This window comes from Biomphalaria glabrata, chromosome 5, assembly GCF_947242115.1.
Source record: "Biomphalaria glabrata chromosome 5, xgBioGlab47.1, whole genome shotgun sequence".
NCBI lineage: Eukaryota > Metazoa > Mollusca > Gastropoda > Planorbidae > Biomphalaria > Biomphalaria glabrata.
In genome coordinates, this window is record NC_074715.1 from 40,924,522 (window position 1) to 40,943,458 (window position 18,937).

Genomic DNA, 18,937 nt, shown 5'->3' on the forward strand with positions numbered 1-18,937 from the left:
TTCCAAACATGTATAATTCTTTTTACGAAATGTGAAAAAGGAATATTAAGTTTAAATCATGAGCATTGTTGAGAAGCAGACCTGTTTAATTAGAAGGAATTCCAACCTAAACTTAACCAGAACTTTAGCCACATCATGACTACTATGAGCCAGAGATAGTTCAACTTGGGTCTCTTTAAACAGTAGGATTGAAGTAATAGGTAAGTATACATGAAAAGTAGTACTTCTTTAAAGGTAACCTCTGATGGTTTTTAAACTTTTCAATGTGCTTTTATATACAGATAATGAATATCATTTTTTTTAATTTTATTTTCTATAATAACTTAGTAATTGATATTTTGTGACTTCATTTTTCTGCATTTCAAAAACTGTCAGATTTCCACCAGGTTTCTATAACAATTTTTTACACAGAATTCAAATGTCGTTAACCCAAACTCAAGAGTTTCCCCTATAACAATATTTGAAATAAAAATCTCTTGAAGTTTTCCTAATTTCTTAGAAAAAAAAGAATCAATACTTAAAAAATGAAATGTTAACTTCTTAAAAGTATTATATAGAAAACTCAATTTGTTTTCCCTTCTCCCAAAATGTTTGTAATTGCTTAAAACTTCATCTTGAATAGTTTACTTTTGTTAAACATCCAGATTCTTTACATTTTAGTGAATACAGGTGAGGTGCTTAAATGTTCTCAATTTTTAAGAATGCTTTTTCTGATGATAGTGACAAGGGATAGAAAGCTCATGATTTCCATTGTGTTTTTAAAGGTGTTATTTATGAATTTTTTTTACATTTGAATAAACATCATTAGAATCATTTTTATTCTCTTTGGATCACATAAAATATTTCCTAGATCTAGATCTTTAAATTCAGAAATGGTGAGTTTTCATTTTTAATTTTAGAGTCTAAAATTAAAATTTCTTTGTCCTATAAACATTTATGTAAATAAGGCAAGCAGATATCAAATATAACATTTTTTTTTATAAACAACAAAAAAGTTACTGAAGTTTAATCACAGGGCAATGGATGATGGCCAAGCGATAAATTGCACTAGAATAATGAGAAAAAGAGAAACATCATTGGACATCTGGTAGCCCTATATGCAATCTAAAATCTATAAGAAAAAAACTTACTTTAGCTCCAGTTTTAATATTACTGCTAGTATCAGCCAATGGGAGAACAATGTTCTTTAAAAAGCTTTGAATGTCATCCAAGTCTAAATTTAGTTTCAGGAACTCTGTGACAATAGTTTCATACCTGTTGAAGACAAATAATTCCTCATCAAAGTTGTGTAACAAGTTTTCAGGCTTAAGAATGTAGTTGAACATAAGACTGAAGTTCATGCTTCCAATAAATCCCAATCTTTTTGAGTCATACCCCAGTGAATGAAATTAAAAGTAAACAAAATAATTTGTAGAAATGATTTTAAATTGAGCTTTTGTGACAAACTTAAGTCTTGACCAATGGTTTGAGAACCACTATAATAAAACAATATGCTGTGAGAATACTAACTTTATTTTCTGCTCCTTGCTGTGTTTGTCTTTCATATGTGGTACATTTTTGTGTTGACTAATTAAGTCAGAGACCTGGGTAAAACAGTACATTGATTAGCTATTGAATTATTTAAGTTAATAGCACTATACTTGATAATTGCTAGCTAGTGGTACAGGAAGCACCTGCCTCAGACACCAACTTTGAGAATAAATATATATATATGGTTTCTTTTCTATTTCAACACTGTCATATGAAATAGATAAATGCCATGACTTTTCAAAAAACATAATTAATTTAAAATGATATAATACTATAATAACTCTGCCCAGGCACAGGTGCTTATGGTGTGCACCAGCACACTGTTAAACACTGGATTTGAATGGACTGTTTACATGAGTAAGAAGTGACAGTTGATTTCGACCTAAATGAAAGGAGAAACAAACCTAGAGCTGGTTCCACCTAGTTATAGAAGGGAGTATCGCCAGTGGACAGTCTAGTAAGGTGAGGAACAGTTTGGTTGTCTGTGTGGATTGTCTGGTCAAGAAGATGTCTGAGAACAGTGGAATGTTCCTGCAAGTGGAAGGTTTGAAAAGATAATCGTTCTTAAGACAACCATAAGATAGAGTGACATGGACTGTGACCCTGTGGTACTTGTGATGGAGGTGATATCTTATCTTACATAATACAGATGTTACTTCAAAAAAGAAGATGATTACGTCCTACGCATGCATATTAACCAATGACTTAAATTCTGCCAACATTATGGACAGCGATGATGAACCTTGTAGGAAAGTGAAGACAGAAACTGCAAAACTGAACCTTCTAGGCAAGAAGAGCAAGATTGCTATGTCTGACAACCATCATCTTTAAATGTGTTCACCCTAATTGAGTTGCCTCTCTTTGATTTATTACAATGTGCTATGTTGTTATCATGACATCAAAGTTATCTTAGATGAACCTAAAAGTGTTGGTTTTGTTGTTTTGTATTCAATTGATCAAAATAATTTTACCATTAACTATAATCATAGATGCATTAGTTTCAAATATAAATTAAAACAGTAATCTTACTGCTTCGGCCACAATCATCTAAATTAAATACAAAGCATAACTTTATAGTCATCATTAATTTCAGACTCAACATTGCCACAGAGGAAGATGTACAGACCTAAAGATTTTTAATTTGAATGGCCAGATGATCATCTCTATTTCTATTTGCATGACAACAAAAACTGACTTTACAGTATGAGCTGCCTGTATTAAACATAACAAACTTACCTCTTGACCTCTCTTGACAATATGTGGGGCCATCCCAACTACTGCAGCTATGTTACAAGCATAGCTTGAGCTAGTGTGACCCTCTTTGATCTGGTACAAGAACACAAGCTCATCCATCTGAATCAAGGTCTCAAGAGTCTGTTAGAGGAAAACATTTCAATAACAACTTTTAAAAAAAAACTGACTTTTTTTAATCTTTTTATGTAAGGCATCAGAGATTAATTATGCATTCTAATTCTACATTATTCAAATTAGACCATGTTGCTAGGTTTAGAAATTATTCAAAATATTAACTGTTTAAATAAAATTATCTTCTATGCTGTTTAGTATAAATTAGTAAGTTTTCATTAGCTCTGTATTTATATTATCACTACAAATCAGCATCAGGCAGACATATTCCATTCTAATAAAGAGCTCAATCTTATACATGCTGTGTTCACTTATGTTAAGAATATTTGGTTTTTCTTAATCTCAAATTGTTCCACAAATGTTCACCTTCCATGTTGAAGTCTAGAATGAAACACACAATGACTTACCAGAAATTGAAGTTGCTTTGACTTTGGTAAAAGCTTTTGTTGAATGATGCTGTGAAAATGAGTGGACACAATGACCAATGGACAGGAAGAGCCTTTCTCAATCCAAAACTTTAACATAGCAGTAAGCAATGCCAGACCATCAGTCTAAAGTCATAGTAAACACAGAAGAAGAGGTATCAGTATCACATTTTGTATTTACTTAACTTATAGATGTTCTAAATTTTACTCTACTAAGCTACACTTTTTTTTTCTTTAACATTGAATTGGCAATGCAACCCCCCCCCCCTTTTTTTTTTTTCATTTTGTTTTTTAGAAATAACAATGTTGCACCATTTAAAAAAAAAGGTCTATAAGTTAGTTAGTTGTTGTTTTTTTTTAACACGTTTAAGCATTATACATTATGCTAATTGCTTATTTTCTGTTTTTGTTTAAACCCTTTCAAGATCTAGAAGTTAATAGCTTACAGATTCTGTGCCTTTCCCATATTCATCAATGACAACTAAAGAGTGGGCGGTAGCTGAGCGCAGTGCCTCTGACATTTGCATGTTGTCTTGTAGAAATGTGGACATCCCCTCAGAAATACTCTCCACAGACTTGAGACGAGTGAATATTTTGTCAATGGGTCCAATCCTGGCCAACTCAGCAGGTACAAAGCTTCCGATATGGGCCATAAATACTATCAAGGCAACCTTTATCAAATAAGATTTGTGAGATTGAATGGATGAATTAATAAATAATTAAAAATTAAATAATTAATTAATTAACTTGAATGAAATAGTTTTCAATATATTAATTTTTATATCAATGTTTTCATAACAATGCCTTAGTGTTTCTGGCAGAAAATATTATCTATAACAGTTTTAGATTACCTTTTTTGTTACCTTTTACCTCTTTTAGCCTTGGTTATATAAAATTGTATTATAACAAACCAAGAAAATATATACTAAAACAGATTTTGTTGAAAGAAAAAGGAAATAAACAAATTAATAGATATTACCTTGAAATAGAACTTCAGCATGCTTTGGATATTTAGATCAATTATGAAATAGATTCTATTCTCTAGGCTTTATGGTACTATTTTCTTTGCATAAAAATTAGATAGTAATATTTTTTTATCAAAGACGATTTTTAATGGCCCCCATAGAGAAAAGATGCTATAGTTTTTGTGTTGTCTGTATGCCACTTTTAAATTTCAAAAACTAAAGTTGCAATTAAAAATACTATTTACCATCAGTTTCATGAGGTACAGTCAGGGCAATGGCAACTTTTAATTTACGTGGGAGTAAATCATCTTGTTTTTGAAATTATGGGATGCACATACAAATAAAATATTTTTAATACTAGGAAAATAACTAAAAACATACCCTAAAAATTAATATGCCTTTCAGACTTTGTATAATCTACAAAATGAGAATGCAATATTTTATAAGTTGATGATTGATAGAAAAACTTTGTTTGCAAGTTATTAGTCTATATAATAACATGTTTCCTACTTTGCAAATAACAACAAACCTGTTTTAAGTAAACACTTTTACCACATGCATTGGGTCCAGTGAGAAGTTTCATTTTACTTTGTTCACCTCCCATGTTGGCATCATTAGGTACGTAGGGACTGCAGCATAGTTCTTGTAAAGGATGTCTGACCAATGTAATAGTATAGAGGATTAAAGCCTCATAAATCTATTGTAAACTAAAGGAGAAAATGTATTTTGATTTTAGTTCTTAAAAGAAATGACAGGACTTTTAAAGCTATACTAGAGTTACAATGCTTTTTAAAAAATTGTATAATTATCCAAGAAAAGGTTACTGACTTTTTTTTATATAAAAGTAGAAAAACAAAACGCTGGGTGCAAACAATTATTTCCTGAAACTCAACTGTGTATCCTACAAAGTGTGAAATTAGAGACTAGTATTCTATTAAAAATCTTTGATCCATTTATGATATATTGAGTTTCTTTCTCTTTTTCCAATAGTATCACATTGTATGAATAGAAAATATAATAAAATATAAATGATGTCCAAATGAATCACCTATCCTGAGTGGAACTGGCAGGGGAAGTAAGGTAAAACAATGACATCTAACTTTGATTTCCAATTTATTTTGTTTATAATTAAAATATATTAAGTGAATCAGGATTTCTTCCAGGTTCAAAAGAGAACATTTTCAAATATTGGCAGCAGCTTTTTCAAAATTTTATATCTTTTACAAATGTAAACCTAATCATTAAATACTGAACCCTTACTTTTTAAAAATCGAATGTCTACAATGAAACTAACCTTCCTGATTTAATGTCAATGACACAATCTTGGACTAAGTGTGGTCTGACATAATTAAATTCACTAGCACATGAAGATAACACTAGAAGACTGAAAAAAAAACATTCATAGATACAAATATTTAAAAAAGAAAAACAACTAATATTGAAGAATGTTGAAAGATGTTAAAGTAGTGACTTATTCAGAGTGGCATGAGCAAATAAATCTCTGTAGGTTCCATGTGTTTGGAACACTAGAAAAGTTCGTTAAATTCTCAAATTTAACTAGAGACATAAACATGACAATTTATTTTGTTTATAATTAAAATTTCAGTAAGTGATTTAGGATTTATGAAAGTAAGATAATAGCACTAGATTACAGCAGAACCCAGTCCTATTATTAGGCATATATGTTACATGTCATGCTTATTCATCTTTTTTTTTTTTTAACTATTAAAGTTTCATTAGTTTTAATTAACTATAGAGATATCTTTTAAATTTATCTTTATAAACAATACAAAAATGAATAAAAGAAGATAGGAATACTATAGGCATTAAGATGATTTCTTGACCATTAGTTTGTTGTTATAATAGTTCCTAATCCCAAGTTGCTCACTAGCTTGTGATAAGGAATAGGAGGTTATTCTGAATAATAATTTTTAAAGCAAGACAAAAAATGTATCTTGCCACAGCTTTCTAGTTACTGTATAAATTTGGCAGAACATTTTGGATGACATCTTTTCTATATAACAATATTTTAGACTAGTTTCAGACAGTTAGTAAATGAAACACTTGTCTTTTTTTTTTAAATCAAGCAGATAATAAACATGAAATGCAATGACTAATCAATCAACAAAAGTCTGCACATAGAAGTAAAAAAAAAAAAAAATAGTTACCAATCCAGATCTGCAATCTTATCCAAGACATCCAGTATGACCTGTGTGTGTTCCAATAGAACTAGCTGTAAGTTGTGGATTATCTTAATCTCTAGATCTAAATAGAGACAAAACAATCTAGTTATAAGTTAACAATGTATGTTTTCTTTATAACTTTATGCAAAATCATGAAAAATTTTTAGCTGTTACCTGTTATACTGGCAAGAATATCTCCAAGTATATTATCTAGTTCTGAAAGAAAGAAGGAAAGCTTTATTTAAATCATACCATTGATAACAATTCCCTCCTCATGTCTTCATTAATTACTTAATTATTTCTAAAATCCTTGGCTAGTACACCACCTATTTTCTTTTTTTTTTTTTTAAATAGTGAAATGTTTTAAAAATCCAAATTTAATTTATATAATTTTTTAATTACTTTGATCCAGGTTAAAAAAGCAAAATAAAATTTCAATTTTAAAATTAAAGAAACTGAACATAAACATTTTTTTAAAGCTACTTGAATGATTTTAAAATATTGCTAATCAAAATGTGTCTTTGAACAAAGCAAAAAGCAACTTTGTCAATTTTAAAACCATAAACAGAAAATAATTTGAAACAATTTGGAACCAAGTGTATTTTATTTAATATCAATCAGTTACCAGCCATTTTTGGTGTTTTGTAATAGAGTAAATTATCTGAACAAAACTGAAAAAATATTTAAAATGTAGTTAATCACTACAAGAGAAATCACTACTTTAATACCTATTTTAAAAGAATGTTTAGTTTAAAATAAATGACTTTCCAATGACCTTTTGATTCTATGATGTATTTAAGCCAACTTTATGATACTGTAAAATATAAAATAATTTGAAGTATATATGCCACATATGAATCTCGCTGAAAGATATTAAAGTTGCATTAGAAACTATACAGTAACTATCAAACTGTTAGATAACTTTTGGCACATATGGAGCTATTACATAAAAATGTGTTAATTTGATAGCATCTTCCTGGCTAATTATTTATTACATAATTATCTAAGCCCACTTACAAGCCATCCCAGATTTATATATTCTGGACTAACCTTGAACTCTAGACCTTCAATAGTATGGTCATCTTCTTCTGCTTGTCCTTCAGGCATGTTGATAACAAGAAGAAAACCTAACTGTAACAAAACATTGCAAAACTTTTTTAAACTATGAACTGACAATTGTGATTATATACTTAATAAAAATCAAAACTTTAATTAAATGATTAAATAAGCCTAAATATTTTAAGATCAATTTTATCCTTAGAATATTGACTTTAGTCAATGCTGAATGTTGTGTATAAGATTTCAGTACAACTTTGTTTGTGACCTTGTAGCTTAAGGTGGGGGGTGGAGGTGGGGTGGTAGAGGGGGTTTCTGGTGAATGTAACGGTGATCACTTTTTAAATGCATAAAAAATGGTTCACTCAGGGCTAAAGCCCCCACAACTTATACTTAACTTATACCACGACATGTTAAGTATGTTTTTTTTCCCTTGTTCGATACCTAACAAAAAAAATTGATTCTTGTTTTGTCAGGTACAAGAAATAATTGTGCAAAATTTCAACCTGATGAGCTTTTCCTTTGGTTATCTGGTTAAATGATGCAAATGTTTTCATGGATGAGGTGACATTATATAGAATAAGAGAGAGAGCAAAGATCTTGAATGCTGTAGGCCATTGCCTTTATAAGGATTGTAATTTTAAAAAGTGCTATCTATTGAGGTTCTTAACAACACTAGTTTAAAAATGAAATTGTTTGTGGTCACTATGGATATATCATCACAGAGAAAGAAAAGAAGTTTTAATCCTTGTTTCAGGCTAATACAAATGATTTGATTGAAACTGACAGACATCTGACAAACCTGAGGGTAATAGTTCACACAACATTTGTCAATGTCTACTCTCAGACTTTTTATCTCTTCATAAGACAAAGTATTCAGCAAGGAGGACATTCCATTATATGTACGCTTTTCTGCAAAATATCAAATCCACTTAATCTTATAGCTATTAACAGTAAGAGAAACTGCTTTTGTGCAAACAATGTGTATTATATAATTTATCACATCTAATAACTTGCCCAATGAACATTTCTCAATATTTATATCCCTTCTTTAACTCATTCCTACTTTACATTATAGTACTTAGTAATCTTTTTTTGTATTACCAAATGTGAAAAGAATATCTAAGCTGACCGTGTGAAAGCAGGGTGAACTAGAAGAAAATCAAATGAGAAAAATTTGACATTCCAGGAAGGTTAATGTACAGTAAGTAAGGTGTGGTTGGATGTGGTGCTGGCCACATGACACCCTCAAGGCCCACAGAAACAGATGTGACCTTGGTGCCCTCTGTCCCATACGTCGCAAGGTCTGAAAGGGGAAGGTAACTTTTACTGATGTACAGATAATAATTTCTATTATTTTACAACAGAAACAGCACCTCTTAATGACTTGACTTTCCAGCCTCTTTAGTCAAAATATCAATAATTACCAATTAAGTTGTTTAACCGACAGAAGATTTTTTTTCTTTAGATGTTTTCTATCAGAAACATCTGCTACAAAACTGACAACTTAGATCATCTACTTAAGTGATCTTTGGAGGCAGAGAAAAAATGTACAAAACAGGAGCTTTACCTTTATAATCTCTAGATCACATTAGCTAATAGCATACATTTTAATATTACATTTTATGTGGAACAGAAAAAAGAGCTTGTATTCCAATAAAATCTCCAACACTATGGTCTTACTTTCATCCAATTCAGCATTCACATTTGGTAACACGACAATCTTGCCAGTCTGTTTTGAACTTGGGAAATCTATCTGAGGTACACATAGACAAAAAAACAAAACAGACAATAATATTATAATACTATTAAGTTGTTTCTATTACATTAGTTCTTATTTACAATTAAAAATTGCTAAAAAAAAATTTAACACTTACAGTTTTTGAGATGAGCTTTGTGCAGAGATTGAGATCTTCTATAAAGGTTGAACCTATCTAGAAAAAAGTTTTTTTAACATATCTTTTTTTTTTAATCAAGTCATTGTAATAAAGGATAAATGAAATATGTATTGAGCATTGCAAATGTGAGTGTCATGAAATATGTATTTAGCATTGCAAATGTGGGTGTCATGAAATATGTATTTAGCATTGCAAATGTGGGTGTCATGAAATATGTATTTAGCATTGCAAATGTGGGTGTCATGAAATATGTATTTAGCATTGCAAATGTGGGTGTCATGAAATATGTATTTAGCATTGCAAATGTGTGTGTAATGAAATATGTATTTAGCATATATATTTGGCTTTCCTGTTTATCGGTTGCTCAGACATTACAAGCCTTAATTTCTAAAATGAGTGGGGAAAAAATAGCTCTGAAGAGCCCTATTTCTATAAAATTGTCCAAAGTTATCTAGTGCCTACTCAATAAAACTTATTCAAATTTTTGTTTTCATTAATTGCTGAGTCTAATATATTTATGTACTTTTTCTTGTTACATAAAAGCATAAAATAGCTTTAATAGAAAAAAACAAAAAAAAACAACTAATTGCTTTAAACTAAAATGAAAATAAAAAAGGTATTTTGCTTTGACAGCATAAAAAACGTGCAATTAAACAGTTACTATACCTCTTTAAAAATAGCAATACTTTGAGGTTGATTTCTACTGATAGATCCAATAGAGACAGCACTTAAAAGTGTCTAAAAAAAAAAAAAGATCTAATCAATAAATTTAACAAGGTAACTTCAAATTAAAAAAAACAACTCATTTAGATTATTTCAACAGCATCCATTTGTTGTTTAGTAAATTTGAAAGCATCAAGCATCACTGATTTTAAAAAGGTAAGACATTACATTCTAATTTAAAAACTTTGAAAGTCAAACCTTGAATAAAGAATTCCAATCTCCAACTGTGGCCTGGGCTTTAGACATTCGGAGAAACACTTTCTGTAATAATTATGAACAATGAACATTAAGTCTGTTAAAAACTTTCAGCTGCATGAGGAGTATTATACATTTACTTTAGTCAAAGAGACTTGAGAACTCATCTTAGTGTCCTTTGTTGTATTCTTTTTTTAAAAACCTATAATAAATTACTAGTAGCATATTTCTTTTTTTAAAGGAATTATTGTTTGCTAGCAATTTCTGAGGTTTCATCTGAAGCAGTAAATTTAACACTGTAATTAGCTCTAATTAGCAATCACATTGCCCAGTATGCAAAATGAAAAAAAAAAACTTAATTAAAAAAAAGTCAGGACAGAAATTTACGATGTGACAAGCAGTGACCTTACTTTACTTATTTACTTTAACTTATACCCAACATTGATTTGCTTGTAACCAATATTTTCTCATGGTCAACACTCTCAATTCACAATAGAGGATGTTGTTTTACATCAATGTGGAGTGTAGCGTATTTAAAAAACAAAACAAATTTTAGACTTACAGTTATATACTTGATGTTTTTAAGACAACCCTGAAGGCAATTAACAGTTTCTTTGTTCTCAGACTTCAGAAAGTAAGAAATGGCATCAAATCTTTCATTCAGGATTGATACATTCTTAAGTGGACGAAGAAACCAATAACTGTAAAAAGAAAAGATGTAATGATGTATGTAAGTGTCTCAAAAGTTTGCAATTACTTCTGAAACACTTATTTAAAGTTTTCTCAAGTTAACACAACGAATTAATGAAACTAATTCCTTTAATTGAAATACACATGCAACCATGTCCAAGAAAGGTTTTAAATACAATAATACTTTAACCTCAACTACACATATGGAGATATATTTAACACAGAATTTACATACAATTAATACTTTAACCTCAACTAGACACATGGAGGCATATTTAGCACAGACTTTACATACAATTAATACTTAATCCTCAAATACACATTTAAATAATTGAAAAAAAAAAGGAAATCAATGTTACCGCAACTTTCTACTTCCACTTGTTGATTTGCATCTATTTAATATTCCTACAATGAAATATTAAGGTATTACAAACAAATTTAGAAAAAAAAAAACTATTACAAAATGTCACATCATCTGAGCATGCAAGTAAGTAAAGTTTTTCTTAAAGATCTACAGGTCCTTTGGAAGGGTGTTCTTCCTTACAAATTTACCTATTAGACATAGTTGGACTAGACATACTCTGAATACCTAATTTGAAAAACCAAACATTCCACAGAATTGGAATAGAAACCATTCAGTTCAGAAGACAAAGGGCTCTTCAGTCATTTATAACAGACAATAAAAAACTGTTATCTATCACAATCATTTTTACAATCAATTTTCTCATGTCTATCATTTTACGTGTTGCTAAAAGTAAAAATATTTATTTTGGTGTAAGTCATATATGCAAGAGGTTGCTATAAAGAACTTTTTTTCTTTCTTCAGATAAATGTTGTAGGTGTCTAAATAAAAAGGTTGTAGACAATGTCATACAGGAATGACTAACTCTTTCAATTATAATCTCAAGTTGAAGATGAGCTCCCTTTAATCATGTTTCAATGTACTTACCAAATAAACTTAAGCCTTCTTTACTGGAGGTTCCATTTTTAAAAACAGAGGGATGTGGTTCAGTGCTGAATATATTCAGTGCAGAATATGTGACTGTATCAATCTGAATATGATTTTCTCTAAGACAAAAAAAACATGGACCAAGTTCATTATACAATTTTTTAAAGACATTTTTGAAATTTTATACCTTTATTTTTGTTAAGTTAAATTTTTCAAAATATTGAATCAGGAAAAAAATATTGGGAAATAAGAAATCAATAATTTGTTTATTCAAATAATGACCTACATGTCATGAGTTCTAAATCCAAGAATAGACACTTGTGTATCTATATCATCTAGTTCCACACCAACTCTTGATTTATCTAAGTACCTTAGAAGGCCACCTAATGACCTAACCTAAAGAAAAGAAAAAAAAATTTTTATTATGTTATATCATAAATATAGAACTAATGGCTCATAACAAAAGAAACATTCCAGATAAGTCTGTAATATGGTATCAAAACAAACAAATATAAAGCATAGAGGAGGCATCTATGTGATTTGGTATTCTGTTTTAATTGGTGCTAAATAGAATGTAGCCATAAACATTGGGAGGAGGTAGAGTGCTAAGAACTATGGAAGTTTTACTTTAAAAAATACCAAACAATGATAAGCAAAAACTAGTTGCTATTTGAATTTAAAAAATAAAATAAAATAGCTAGGATAACAATCACTTTGAACTTAACAATTTGTGTTGGTACAAGCAACAAGATTCACATTTTGATCTGACTCAAGAATAAGCCTAATTCTGTATTCAACCTATTTGATGTAAATGAACAGAAACAACTCTTTCTCTCCGTAACTATTTTCCATATTCCAATGAAATAATCCATTTTGTTCATTTGTATTTCACTACCTGTTATGATTAAACTTCAACAACTTTTTTGTTTGTTATCAGAAAATGTTTTATTTGATATAGAATTAAAGGGGAATGCATGCCCTTCTATTTAAAACAAATTGATGTATATAAAGAGATTTTATTTTGGATCTAAATTAGATCTAAGCAATATTTTATTATTCAAATTGTACTAAAAGTACTTTTTATGAAAGTTTTTAATTAATATTTTCACAAAACTTAATAAATTATATAAGATATATTAAACATGTAAATTAATTATCTTGAGCGCTATATCCCATGTCACCAATGTTCTGAAAATTAATATAAAAAAATAGATCTTTTTTTTTTAGCCCCCACTCTTAAAAAACATTGCTTTGGTAAAAACACATTGAAAATTTAAAAAAAAAGGGAAACTTTTCAAGATTAAATTATAAGCAATTAAAAACATTTAGGGAGGCAAGGAAACAAAACAACTGGCTTTTTTAAGCATAAATGATAATATTGTCAATTTGGCAGAATGGGGTCAAACAAACTATAGTTTCGTCAATCAGGAGAGAAAGAGTTAATATCTTGCAATTAATGGTCATTCTCGTGACACTCATTTGCTTAGTTTATACTGATTAACCTCATTCTCTAAAAATCCCAGATTTAACTAATTCTTGATCTTACACAATCTGTTGGTAACTAAATGTCCAAATTACAATCTCCACTATGCACTCAATCTATTACACTGACTGTATGACATTTATATGTTGTCTACTTTCTAGAATACTTTCTAGGTGTTACTTGCCTTGTTATTGCCAACAATGATTTGTAATGTTATTACAAAGAAAGGGAACTAGTAAGTTTTCAGATTTTGATATTTGTTAAAATCTTCCCCAAGTATTGTAAATATAGCATGAAAAATGGCAAACAAAACAAATCTTACCAAGTTGACTTTCTCCATGGCTAGAAGAGATGAGAAATACATTTTTCTCTCCTCATCAGTGTAATGTTTAGGGATGGATGGAAGATTGAGACCCAAAACTCTTCTCTTGCTAACTTCATAATCTAAAAGGAGACAACAAACAATTATTATTTTAGACAGACTATTCCGACTATTCCACTTCATTAGACAAAATCTGGAAAAAGAGACTCTGCCTCAATGGACTGGCAAAATTAGACAATACTTCAAAAGAAATTTTGCAATTAAAAGACGCTACAGATGTATAAACATATATTGCATGCTTTACAAATATGTCATCCAGATATTATAATCTATTATAACTCTCTTGATATGTCAATAACAAAAGAAAACATATATGAAGTGTAATTGTATCAATGAGTTCAATCATGTAAATAACTTTGTAATAGATCTAGACCAACCTCAATAAACCTTTTCAATTAGAAACATTTTTACCAGTTGTTTTTGTCGTGCTATTTCATGCTTTTAGCTTTCTCACTACACTATGATCCTATCACTTTCTCACTACACTATGATCCTATCACTTTCTCACTACACTATGATCCTATCACTTTCTCACTACACTATGATCCTATCACTTTCTCACTACACTATGATCCTATCACTTATCAGGACCAGTTAGGAAAATGGGAAGGGGGTGGAGGGAAGAAACAAAAGGAATATCTGGGTGAATTTTACTGCAATCTGTTTTTAAAAGCATTTATTAAAATAAAATGGGAATGTCCTGAATTTAAACTCATGACACGCCTCCTCAAGCCAACATTCTGCTAGTGAGCTGCTTATGTCTATAGAAGATTGTAAGTTATGTATCTTACTTTAAAGGGGCAACCTATTAAGGAAACTAATTCAGCTTATACCACCACTTAGGTCAAGTACAATTTCTTTCCCTTGATCGAGATACCAAACAAAATAACTAATTACCAATAGTTAATTAACTAATTGGTTTATTTTTTTGTTATTGATTCTTGTGTTGTCAGTGCAAAATTTCAGCTTGAGCTGAGATTGTGTATCGGAGAAATAACGAGTACAAATAGACAAAGTGAGTTGATCTAAGCTTTGTAAAAAAAAAAGATGGTTACTGATAGTGAATCCCATTCATTTAAAAAAATAATTTTTAAATTTTGTTACGATTCAACTCTGTAAAAAATGAGTGCATAGATTTCATGCAAATCAAAGGACTGCTTCTTCAAGTCATAGCGCCTTCATTCAATGGAACTTGCTGTATCTGGTATTTATATTGCTATGTAAAAAAAAAAAACATTTCTGCTACTTATCAAGTACATGACATCAATCAAGGAATTGTAACTGTAACTGGACACAAACATAAATACTGTTGGGCTATGATACAATTATGAAAACCCTATATATATATTGTTCATACATCATCATACGTAGATGATCACTTCTGTCATCCATGGGGTTTGGGGCTTTGCTCTGCGGTTTTGTGCTTGGGGAGATTTGGACGACCAAGTGACTGTGCTGAGAATTTAATTCAAGGGAAGAGGATTTGTAACGAGATTGTACATGTCTAATGAGATGATACATTTCCAAAGAAAATTTTAATTATTTAGTTTAAGTAAGAACATTAATTCTCTAACAAATATAAGATTTAGAAATATTTTTTAACTCACTAAAATCTGAATTCATCAGAAATTCCAGCTTGCATAATTCATTATTTATCTCTGTTCGACTAGGACTATTGTCAGACACTGTGAATAAATTAAAATATTTTATTAGTTAAGCTTATTAAGAATATTATTAATAAAGATTAATAAACATTCTTTTGAATGATTGAAATGCTGTTGAAAACACTTTAAACAACAAAGAAAATACACAACTTTGCTATGTATCTAAATATATCCTAGGCATAGTTTTTTTCTTGTAATTTTAGCTTATGCATCAATGATTTAATAGCTGTTGTTTCATTCACAGTGAGGATGTCCATAAAATACATTTTAATATGTCTAAACTTTAAAAGCTAAATTTTTGCAAAAAACATGATGATTTAAAATGTATCAAATGTGCTCCAATTTTTTAAAAAAGGGAAAAAAAAATATTTTTTTAATTTTTTATCACTAATATTGGCTTTTTTGTGGTTTAGTTGTTTTTTTAAAATAGTTTTTCTGTGTTTCTGTAAATGAAAAATTAAATAAAGCAAATTACATTCTACAATAAAATTAGTAAATTGTTTACTCAGTTTTTTCAGGTATGTGACTAGACGGTTGTCTTGCCTGGAACTTAAGATGATTACAACAGGATGAATCTCTCGCAGCACTGGAAATAAATTTTTAAAAATCACTTCAATGCGTAAGGGATTCCAAGCAAAAAAAAGTTTATTACTGCCTGCACTTTTCTGAATGTTATTCTAGTCATTCCTAATGTCAATAAATTAAAGCTATAGAATGAATATATTTCTTTTATAAATAAATCATTCAAAGTCTCACCCTGATTCAATATAGTGAAGTCATCATTTTCTGGCGTGTCTGGTACAAAGTACACCTGGCAAGTGCCAAGATCATAATATGACAATGCAAGCATTCCATTATGCCAAACTATAGATGTATAAATCTAAAGAAGTAAATCAATCAGAAAAATAATTTGGCAATTAGAAGATTTACAGGCTGGAAAGGTTGCTCAAAAACAGCTCATAAAAAAACAGAACAGTACAGATATCACATCTACATTAAATATATAACATATGAGTTTAAACCAGTTTATATATGGATATACATTTAAAGTGAAGAAAGACATTTATCAATAAACACTTTTTGAAACCATTTTAGGGTAAGATATAGAAAAAAAAAACACTTTAAGAAAATGTTTAATAACAGACAGGAAAATACTGAAAGAAATTTGATTTAAATATTAACTTGTTTCAAATGACCCAATTTGTTAAATGATTTTTGTGGTCTTTTAGTAGGTTTTCTTTCATTTAAGATTTACACACAAAAAAAAAATTTACACTTTCATCTTACAGAGAAAATGGATAAGAAGAGGATTGATAGGCAGGATATAAGTTTAGATTGAAAAAATAATCATTCAAGTTCTTAACAGATATTTCCTCTGAATCTTCTCTTTGATTGGTCAGTTTTCAATGGTTGCTCCCAATATGTTCATGATAGGCTTAAGACTTCAGTAAATCTGACAATGGGATACGGATCTTATAACCAAAACAAATAGCAAAATACTTGAGACAATATCTTCAGTTTATGAGGTCAAGGGTTCATTGAATTGAGTGGCTCATTAAGTCCAGTGACTCATTCAAACAGAAACTGTCAGCACTTCAAATCTAAAGATATCTAGTTAAAGTGGGAAGGATATTTCTAAATCAATGCATCAAATAGAATAAAATAAGCTAATAAATTAGCTTATTCTATAATATCATTTACATATGTATTATCAAAATTATAACAGAAGAAAATATTAAAAGATAAGCAAACAGTTCTTTCAAAGGAAACCACCCAGTTAGATGTAACTAACCTAAATTAAATGAAGAAATGTAAGAATAAGTGTTGGACTTCATGTTAAACATGAGTTGTATGTTTCATAGTAACAAATACATGTTTATAACTGATCTAAGATTGTTTAATAATTATAAGCTTTGTTTAATTGTGTGGTATGCCCTGTCGTGATGAGGATCCCAAGTTTGAACCCTGCCAACCCTATCATATCATGCTGTCCTGCAGGAGGTCTGATGTTTGAACCCTGCCAACCCTATCATATCATGCTGTCCTGCAGGAGGTCTGATGTTTGAACCCTGCCAACCCTATCATATCATGCTGTCCTGGAGGAGGTCTGATGTTTGAACCCTGCCAACCCGACCATATCATGCTGTCCTGCAGGAGGTCTGATGTTTGAACCCAGCCAACCCGATCATATCATGCTGTCCTGCAGGAGGTCTGATGTTTAAACCCTGCCAACCGATCATATCATGCTGTCCTGCAGGAGGCTGATGTTTGAACCCTGCCAACCCTAACATATCAGGAACAATGAGGCATGTAAGCTGAAAAAAAAACTTGAATAATCCAACATTAACATTAGCAAGGAAAGAAATGGTGGGGGGAAAAATGATGTTGTATCATAATTTTTCTTTTTATTGAAATGAAAGAACTCCAGAAAGTGCATGCAGAAAGCATTTTAAAATAGTGACTAATAATGTTTTGATACATTGAAACAAAGTACCTCAGAGTTTATGTTTGATGAGTCTGAATCTTTTCTATTGCCTTCAGTCTCATCATCTGGTTCATTTACAAGATTTTCCATCTGAGATAAGTCTAATGAACTCTCTAGAGACTGAATGGCTTGATTCATGTGAGCCATAATATGATGTCTGAAATGATACAATTAAAAAAAAAATACTTTACATATAATTAATATTGGTAGGTAGGTTTTGTGACATTATTAACAATGTATATTACTTCATTCTTTAAAGGCTTTATCTGAAACCTATTTAAGGATTAGATAACTGTGCTGAGACTTAGTAAAAGGAAGCAAGCAGTTTCTTAAGGTCTGCTTGTGCCCATGAACTAAGAACCAGCTTTCCATCTCTAAGCCTTGTCTTCTAACAGGAAAAATTTGACATTCTGTGACAATTTAATCTACTGCATAGTTAATCATATGTCTCCCTCCATTGCCCAAAGTACTATTGAGCAGTGCCCAACTTATTTATCATGCTGAAGTTTCTCAAGTTTCAGAAATCAAACAAAAATGTTCCCTTTTACATACTCATGCTTGAATCCTATCAAAGGAGAGTGGTTCATCAGATAATGGTGCTAAAAGACAAGCATATTTTGATCAAAAGTTTACCAATGAAACCAAAGTGTCTTCAAAGACCAGCTCAGACATTGGTTTACTCTTACTGATACAGACATAGGGGTGATCAAGTAACTTATGAAATGGAAAGCTGAAGAACTTTTTAAAAAAATCTCATCACAAAACTGTGAGGTCCAAAAAAACTATCCTCAAACGGTTTCATCTGCTTCTGATGTGGCAAAATAAATACACAGGTCATAGTTAGGACTTCATAGCCTAATTAAATCATTTCCTTAATAATCAAGCTCAAAGATAATGTCTGATTATATTCCTTCAATATCAAAATCTCATAATATTTATATTAA

General features: G+C 30.1%; 1 protein-coding gene across 3 annotated transcripts in view; it reads right to left on the bottom strand.

Annotated features, from left to right (window-relative positions):
• The window catches only part of LOC106064964 (mutS protein homolog 5-like), a 29,129-nt gene that overhangs the window by 1,422 nt on the left and 8,770 nt on the right, over positions 1-18,937 (bottom strand). For 2 of the 3 annotated variants that reach the window (XM_056029221.1, XM_013223641.2), the window contains exons 3-27: positions 18,003-18,150; positions 16,265-16,388; positions 16,014-16,094; positions 15,452-15,529; positions 13,785-13,906; positions 12,266-12,375; positions 11,980-12,098; positions 11,390-11,435; positions 10,903-11,041; positions 10,344-10,406; positions 10,089-10,160; positions 9,402-9,458; positions 9,208-9,280; positions 8,327-8,436; positions 7,519-7,599; positions 7,094-7,139; positions 6,643-6,684; positions 6,454-6,550; positions 5,580-5,669; positions 4,815-4,941; positions 3,767-3,991; positions 3,303-3,446; positions 2,767-2,904; positions 1,510-1,583; positions 1,131-1,254 (exon numbers count right to left, since the gene is read on the bottom strand). In XM_056029221.1, the coding sequence (XP_055885196.1) occupies positions 1,131-1,254; positions 1,510-1,583; positions 2,767-2,904; positions 3,303-3,446; positions 3,767-3,991; positions 4,815-4,941; positions 5,580-5,669; positions 6,454-6,550; positions 6,643-6,684; positions 7,094-7,139; positions 7,519-7,599; positions 8,327-8,436; positions 9,208-9,280; positions 9,402-9,458; positions 10,089-10,160; positions 10,344-10,406; positions 10,903-11,041; positions 11,390-11,435; positions 11,980-12,098; positions 12,266-12,375; positions 13,785-13,906; positions 15,452-15,529; positions 16,014-16,094; positions 16,265-16,388; positions 18,003-18,140 (2,520 nt within the window). In that variant the 5' untranslated portion in view covers positions 18,141-18,150. Of the gene's footprint in view, positions 1-1,130; positions 1,255-1,509; positions 1,584-1,934; positions 2,062-2,766; positions 2,905-3,302; positions 3,447-3,766; positions 3,992-4,814; positions 4,942-5,579; positions 5,670-6,453; positions 6,551-6,642; positions 6,685-7,093; positions 7,140-7,518; positions 7,600-8,326; positions 8,437-9,207; positions 9,281-9,401; positions 9,459-10,088; positions 10,161-10,343; positions 10,407-10,902; positions 11,042-11,389; positions 11,436-11,979; positions 12,099-12,265; positions 12,376-13,784; positions 13,907-15,451; positions 15,530-16,013; positions 16,095-16,264; positions 16,389-18,002; positions 18,151-18,937 lie in introns of those variants that run through there. The other variant, XR_008777914.1, reaches the window with a different exon arrangement.